Raw genomic sequence first — 7,972 nt, forward strand, 5'->3', positions numbered from 1 at the left:
ATAAATGAAATATCTATTTCAATGTTGTTACTGTTCTTAAAATATTTTATTTTTCCTTGTTTCCTTTCCTCACTGGGCTATTTTCCCTGTTGGAGCCCTTGAGCTTATAGCATCCTGCTTTTCCAACTAGGGTTGTAGGTTAGCAAGTAATAGTAATAATAATTGGCGTTAGAATGTGTTAAACAATTACTGTACTTATTTACAAATGAATTTTTTCTACCTCATATAATCACTTTTAAATCACTGTCCACATGATCAGTTCACGAAGACCGAAATGGAGGTCTTCTCTGTCTGTAAGGTGACTTAGGATCACCTCTGGTAGGAACCCTAGGACGATGATAATCTAAGGGATAGTCGGGATGGTTTATAATTTCCTTAATTTCCTGAATGTTGTCAGGAAAGTCATCCTTATAGTCTTCATGAGGTCTGTTGATGGGTGGCTTATCCAGAAGGGAGGCAATCTCTGCCTCATTCACTACCTGCCTGTGTATGTTTTCTCTGATGTGAGTAATTATCTTCCTGATGCCTGGAGAAGGGCTATCTTCATCCTCTCTTATGTGGGAATGTGGAAGAAATCTTCTTCTTGAATCACTTCTGAAGAAATCGTCTTTAGCGATGATGATTGGTGGGTAGTAATTGTCACTAGAATCCCTATCACTGGAATGGCTGAGCGAATCAAGCGGGCGGTCATTGTTTCTGAACTCTGTGAAGCGATAGGGCTCAGAGAACTCTGGGTAATCACTGTAGAAAGGTCGCTCTTCATAATCAAAAGTATCGTAAAACTCAAAATCAGGTTTACCAACCCCTTCGTAACTTTGATCATTGTAATCATAGCCCTGAAATGGTACAGGATCATAGCCTTGAAATGGTACAGGATCATAGCCCTGAAATGGTACAGGATCACTTATTTCAGGGGCCGGTTTTTTGCTGTATTTCTGTTCTAACGGTTCAGAGGCCGGCTCTTTGCTGTAGTCCTGTTCTAATGGCTCAGAGGCCGGCTCTTCGCTGTATTCCTGTTCTAACGGGTCATCTACATGGAAAGGGGACTGTTTGATGTTGGGCCCCCTTGGAGGCCTGGTGCTGGGCTCAATACTCTTGGGACCATTTTGCTCTGGAAGTTTCCAAGGGCGCACATGAATAACTTGGGTTTTGTACTTTGGAAATTGTTTGCGGACCACCGGATGGACTGGAACAGTGGTCACATCGAAGTAGGGCTTCAAAAAGGCCTTTTCCTTCCCATTTTGGTAGTTTTGAGGCCTGGAGACCACACTAGAATCGAAGTCGACGCCCACGAGCGGCATGGGTGGTACGCCTGGGGGGCTCGAAGACATGCTGAAGCGCAGCCCAAACTGTGTGGAATGGAAACTGGTTAAGATCAATGGATTACACTGTGATGAGGGATAAGTCTGCAGTATAATGCTTCTCTTGATAAAGTACAGTACAATCCAGTAATCACTACTGTACTGTACTTAATGAGGAAATCTAATGTTGAGGAACACTCGTAGCTATAATGAATGGAACCTTGCAAAAATTGTAGTTTGACTACAGTTGTCTGAATATAACTACAATGCAATATAACCTAAGTACTGTATTAAATTTAGTACAATTAAAATTGAAGATTGTCAGTTTTGGCAACCAAAAGTTTAATTCCCTTTATGGCAAAGACAATGATAAAATACTTAATAAGACATTTCTTTTTTAATTTATCTTAATAATTGTTCTAGAACTCCAATGAAAATTAATCCAGAAAATCTTATAAGACGTTTAGTAAGTCAAGATAGTACAGTACCTCATTGTGAGGCATAACTGTTCTTAGAATATATAGCCTGAAATGAACTAGAAATGGTACATTAAAATGCCCTTATAGGATCTCATTTCTCTCATGACTGTGATGAACAGGGAAACAGTTTACCTCGAAGATATGTTAGCAGTGCACGAAAGCACTAGGTACTCTATATATTTCATTTCACTTACCTTGTGTTCGTTGACGTGTGTATTGTTCGGCAGTGTTAAATGAAACCCACTGGATAGACTATGGGCTTTGGGAGAGTCTGAGTAGCCCGTTCCATACGCGTCCATTTGATCTACGGCCTGTTTAGGTATAAAAAGCCAGGTTTGCGAGGGACAAGTCACTCATGCTGTTATTATATAGTTGATAAAAGCCCCATTTAAGCAATGCCATTGGATTTCTTTATTTTAACTTAACCTCCACTATCCCTATTTTTGAGCTTTTTGAACTGAAGTATGATATCTGACTATATGCTTAAAATATTCTATTCTTCCTTGTTTCCTTTCCTCACTGGGCTATTTTCCCTGTTGGGGCCCCTGGGCTTATAGCATCTTGCTTTTCCAACTAGGTTTGTAGCTTAGCAAGTAATAATAATATTCCTGTCCTCACCGAGTAATTTTCCATGTTGGACCCCTTGGGCTTATAGCATCCTGCTTTTCCAACTAGGTTTGTAGCTTAGCAAGTAATAATAATATTCCTGTCCTCACCGAGTAATTTTCCATGTTGGACCCCTTGGGCTTATAGCATCCTGCTTTTCCAACCAGGGTTGTAGCTTAGCAAGTAATAATAATATTAATAATAATAATAATAATAATAATAATAATAATGATAATAATAATAATAATAATAATAATAACGAAGTTACTGAAGGAATCCAATACAACTTGACGGAGTGTAGCAGACTACAGCAGGGAAATATCAAAAACTGTATTCTACATTTTGGCTACAAAATTGTCAGTATATTTCTAAAGAGTTATAAATATTACTTATGGTTAGTTGATGACCATGATGCAGATTATTAAAATGTTATCAAATTTACGAAGCAAAATAATATCTAATTTCCTAATATGATTGCAGTTACGGTCTTCCATGCAATTTTAGTTAATACATTATTTGTATATACACTGTACATGGGTTTTTGAAATTATGTATATGTTCAATGCATAACTGTTGGATATTGTAGATCCATGTTACATAGAAATGTATATATGTATATATATATATATATATATATATATATATATATATATATATATGTATATATATATATATGTATATATATATATATATATATATATATCTATATATATATATATATATATATATATATATATATATATATATATATATATATATATAGATTCCTCGAAATCAGACAAATAGGTTTCAATCATGAAAAATTCTATTTTGAAATCGTAATAAAAACAGAGATAAAAGTTCCAGATAAAAATAAGACATTTGCTAGGGGTGCACTAAGAGGTTGTCCCATTGCCAACCCATATTTCTGTTTATAGCTCTCGTCAAAGAACATGAAGTAGCTGTTATCTGTTGCTTGTTTCAACATTTGTTTTGAGTTCTTTTTGATCTACATACCTAACCATATTTTTCGTCATTTATTTGTTCAAGTATTATATTAATTGTTTCTTCAACTGGCACATTAGTGTAAAGGGATTCTATGTCGTAGCTGACCATATAGTTATCACTATTTATCTATATATAAATCTTAAGTGTATAAACATGAGACAACTATGTATTGAAGGCAGCCAATCAAAACATTAAGGTGTATAAAAAAGCCTATAGTAGAATATGATGGTTAGTTTGAAGCATATGAGATCATTTTACGTAAATATTCAAGGTACCCTTGCAACCAAAAAACAAAAAAGGCCTAAATCAGAATATGATGGTTAGTTTGAAGTATTTGAGATCATTTCATGTAAATGTTCAAGGTACCTTTGCAACCGAAAAAAAAAAAAAAAAAAAAAGCACAGTAATAACAGCATATAGTACAGTAGAATGAAAGATAAAAGATTAAAAGCAATATTAATGATTCATTTCAGAGAAGAAAAGAGATTTGAAGAGATTATTTGCTGATGAGAAATATCTGGAGACTGAATATTGATAGGCACAAATTTCATCATAGCTTATACAGAGGCATAAACATATTAACTTTAAGAAGATATCCAACAGTTTAGAGTATTAACAAGTAACTTTTTTATAAGATTTAGTTTTAAGTTTCAAACGTAACTGACCCAAGATATTCCATTCAAGTTAGTGTTGAAATCCAGTTCATGCAAACTGATAATGTTTTCCAGCCAAGGCCTTGATTATCAAGCATACACTGTTAAAAATTTGCATTAAAGAAACTGATGTCTGGAAACATTTATTCCAGGATTTTTGCCGTTTTAAAAACGGATATATTGACGTAAAAGAGTGATATTACGGTCACCAACCAGAAAAAAGATAATAATAAAGCAAGTTAAAATTACGGTCACCTGTATTTTACTGAAATACAGTTGAGAACAATATGTTTTTAAAGAGAATTTCCGATTAGAATTACGGTTTTTTCTAACAGTGTAGCATAAATGGTCAAGTTTTCCCAACCAGAACCATATATATTTGCATGCAAATTAAGGACTTTTTGAACTTACCGTAACGTGATCATACACAAAAACAAAATTAGTTGTCGATTGAGGAAATCCTCACATGTGCTTCCAGTTACTAGAGTGATCCCTAATCCTTATGATAAACTTTGGTGATTAGACCAGTGTACTGTAGGTGTTCTTGAAAGTAGATCTATTTTGTAATGTGTACTGTGCTCTGTTTCTTACTTTTCTGAAAACATTCATCAATGGTATAGTTATTAATGAGGTTATCAAATTGATGTGATCATTTACAAATTAAATGTGTGTGTGCTATGATCACTGGGGACATCATGATTCCAATTCAATGTAATTTTGTGTGGTGGAGCGACGTGCCAAGTGGATTTCCTTGTCTGAAAACATTCATCATTGATATAGTTATAAATGAAGGTATTAAGTTGATGTGATCATTTACAAATTATATATGTGTGTGCTATGATCACTGGGGACATCACGATTCCAATTCAATGTAATCTTGTGTGGTGGAGCGACGTGCCAAGTGGATTTCCTTGTGGCGAGGCACCGTGCTTTGCATCTAACCCAGTCTACACCAGACATTCTTACCTTCTTTACTGCATTGCCAGCACTACTAAGCAATGCAGTTCCTTCTCCGAGAGCCCGTCCGGTTACGTGACCTATAGTCCCAGCGACGCCCGCCGTAGTCCTGGCAACATTCTTAGTGAAACGGTCCCAAACTTTTGAAATGGTCTTTTGGGCTTTTTTGGCCCTTTGAATCATAGTCGGCTTTCTACTATTGCCTGTGGGAATTATGTCCAGATGAGAAGGATCTGATGAAAGAGTAAAGACTAGAGGAATGCCTGTAGGGATAGGAAGGATATCAGACGGAAGAGAGACTGTGGGAGAAGAATCCTCTGTGGTAGGATGTGTGAAGTGAGAAAGTACATCTTCGGTGTCTACGTCCTTTCCAGCTACTAAAAGTGGGTCTTCACCTGATGCAAATGGAGAGATCAGTCCTGGTTGGGGTGGTCCTACTGGAGAGTGTTCTCTCGCCTGGAAGGGGCCTTCGCTTCTGGGTCGTCTGCTGGCAGAGTTTCGGGGAGCCGATGAGGTTGTTAGTTGCTGTAATACAGAGAGGCCTCATTAAAGTCTGTCTTCAATTCTATTGACAAATTAGTTACACTCTAGAAGGGCTGCAGGATCATGTTAAAAGTCAACAGTATTGATCAAACCCTTTTCAAGAATACCATATGAGATTCTTGATAATAGATTGATCCATTGTGGTCTTCATTAAGGTTATCAAACACTTTAATTTCTCTATATTTCTATGTGTCTTTCTCAAAGAACCACTTAAATTCAGTGGTTTGGATGAGTAAATTATCTAAATTTGGTATACTCAAACATATGAGTGTTCTTCAAAAAGAAACTTTTTGAATTGCTGAATATACAGGGGAATACCTACTGTACAGTATTGGCAGTACAAACTATGAATTACCAAGAACCTAACATACCTAACATATTTAGCATGAATTACTGAATCTTTTTAACCAATATTAATAAATTTTTAAGTGCTTCTGTCTTCATCTAGAACACTTTTTCTCTTAACTCACTCTTTATAATGGTATTACTCATTGAAATATCATCTGTAGGCGAGGATCATTTCAAGGATTTGGAACAAAATGGTAATCAACATTGACATCATATACTTCATTTGATATTTCTTATAATGGAGGACAGTACTATGATTTTAATATAGTAGTCTACATTAGTACAGTACTATATTGTTCATCAGTAAATGTAAATAAATTGTGTCCTTGGAAAATTAATAATTCTAACTTAAAGAACATTTTCTAAAGGTTTCAATGTTTAGTAGGGACTCAAGTTCTTGCAATAAATATTCAAAGATTAATTATATAGAGAAGACAAAGGAAATGTTTGTGAAAAGGATGGCAGCTTCAAAACAACTCCTTAAAATCATAGCTTACCCTTGGTCGTCTTGGATCTCGTATTCTGACTGGAATTAAAGGACGCCTTCGCCCTCTAGTGGGTGGTGGTGGACGGAAATTAGGCGGTCCTCTAGCTGGTCTCTGAGGTCTTTGGAACTGGAATTGGAATGGTTGCACTGTAGGGTTGCCTTGGGGTTGGGGTGGAGATGGTAGAGGACTAGATGGTACAAAAGGTTGATTCTGTTGTTGAAAAGTCTCAAGGGGTGATTGCTGATTAATAGGCTTTTGTGGATCTCTTAGTTGGAGATTTTGCTGAAATTCAGGCCGGGTTTTCTGTCCATTGGGCTGAAAAACTGTAGGTTTAGTCAAAGGCAAAGAAGGTTCTTGGGATATGTGGTTTAACTCCTGTGGGGGAAATTGGGGAGGAGGCACAAGTTGTGGAATCTTTTCAAATGATGGCCTAGAAAAGTCGTTGAAGGGAAACTGTGAAGGGGGGACGTCTACAAAAGGTTGAGAGGGATTTAAACTAAGACTATTAGGTTGGGCTATGTCATCTATTGAGGGCTGCAGCTGGGAAGTGTCCACAAGAGTAGGTTGAGGAGAATGTCGAATGAAAGATGTTGGATTTCTCGTTGTTGTTGGTGGTTGCGGTGTAGGAGTTAACCTTTGTTGCGACTGCGGAAAGAGAGACCCCAGATGTCGCGGTCTAGTAGTTGCATTTTGCCGTGGCTGAAAACGCTGAGGTTCAAGTAGCTGGGGTGAAGGTGCTTGTTGAGTTAGTTCTCCTTGGTTCTGATGAGATAATGGCAGTGGTTCATCTTGAGTAATGAACAGAGGAAGAGGTTGCGCTGTCGTTGTGGTCGGATTTTTTTTCACAGCTGTGAGTTGACTGGGTAGTACTGGGTCGTTAAATGGAGGGAATCTCTCTTCCAGCAAGTCATTTACTCCAGAATCCTGTCAGGAATAATGACCGATTAATAATCAGATTAGAAATTGGATGATTGTGATAAAACAAATTAGGAAACTCTACTAACTAATCTGAGAGACAAATGACCATGAAAACTTTTTCTATTTCCTCTTGTCAGAGTACAATGAAATAAAGTTGTTACTCTTATAATCATACTTTTAAAACGATTGATATTGAAATAACAGTTATCAAAACTTGAACATACTCAGTAGAAAATTATCTGAATTACAGAGGAATATCATTGTATTGAACTACCCAATAAGGACAACAGTTCTAATCAATCTATATCACTTCATTCATAGTCATAGTAAGAACTTAACAAAACAAATTCATAAAATCCATCTGTTGCATTAGGCATTTTAAAACTCATATGATATAAAATTCAACAGTAAATACCCCTGTAGACTGAAGAGGTATTAAGCTGATATCTGGATGTGTTGGTATTGGTGGATTAAAATTTGACTGCGTCAGTCTTGGAGGTGGTGGAGCAAGAGCGGGATTGTCTTGTGTGAAAACAGGTCCCCTCAAATTTCTCGGGGGCCCTCTCTGTGGCCTTTGTTGTGGCCTAGCGGGTCGGAACTGCCTTTCTTCAGCAAAGGGTCCTCCCGGAGGTCTGTTAACTGGCCCAGAGAAGGGATGACCTCCCTCGCTATGGAAGCGATCCAAAACAGGT

General features: G+C 36.9%; 1 protein-coding gene across 1 annotated transcript in view; it reads right to left on the reverse strand.

The window, feature by feature from the left end:
• Positions 1-1,215: 1,215 nt before the first annotated feature.
• The window catches only part of LOC137628276 (proteoglycan 4-like), a 29,422-nt gene continuing 22,665 nt past the window's right edge, over positions 1,216-7,972 (reverse strand). Inside the window, exons 6-9 of the mRNA XM_068359439.1 lie at positions 7,696-7,972; positions 6,372-7,286; positions 5,379-5,508; positions 1,216-1,349 (exon numbers count right to left, since the gene is read on the reverse strand). The exon at positions 7,696-7,972 is cut by the window's right edge and continues 101 nt beyond it. Coding sequence (XP_068215540.1) covers positions 1,270-1,349; positions 5,379-5,508; positions 6,372-7,286; positions 7,696-7,972 — 1,402 coding nt within the window. The 3' untranslated portion in view covers positions 1,216-1,269. The remainder of the gene's footprint in view (positions 1,350-5,378; positions 5,509-6,371; positions 7,287-7,695) is intronic.

This window comes from Palaemon carinicauda, chromosome 36 (assembly GCF_036898095.1).
Source record: "Palaemon carinicauda isolate YSFRI2023 chromosome 36, ASM3689809v2, whole genome shotgun sequence".
NCBI classification, from domain to species: domain Eukaryota; kingdom Metazoa; phylum Arthropoda; class Malacostraca; order Decapoda; family Palaemonidae; genus Palaemon; species Palaemon carinicauda.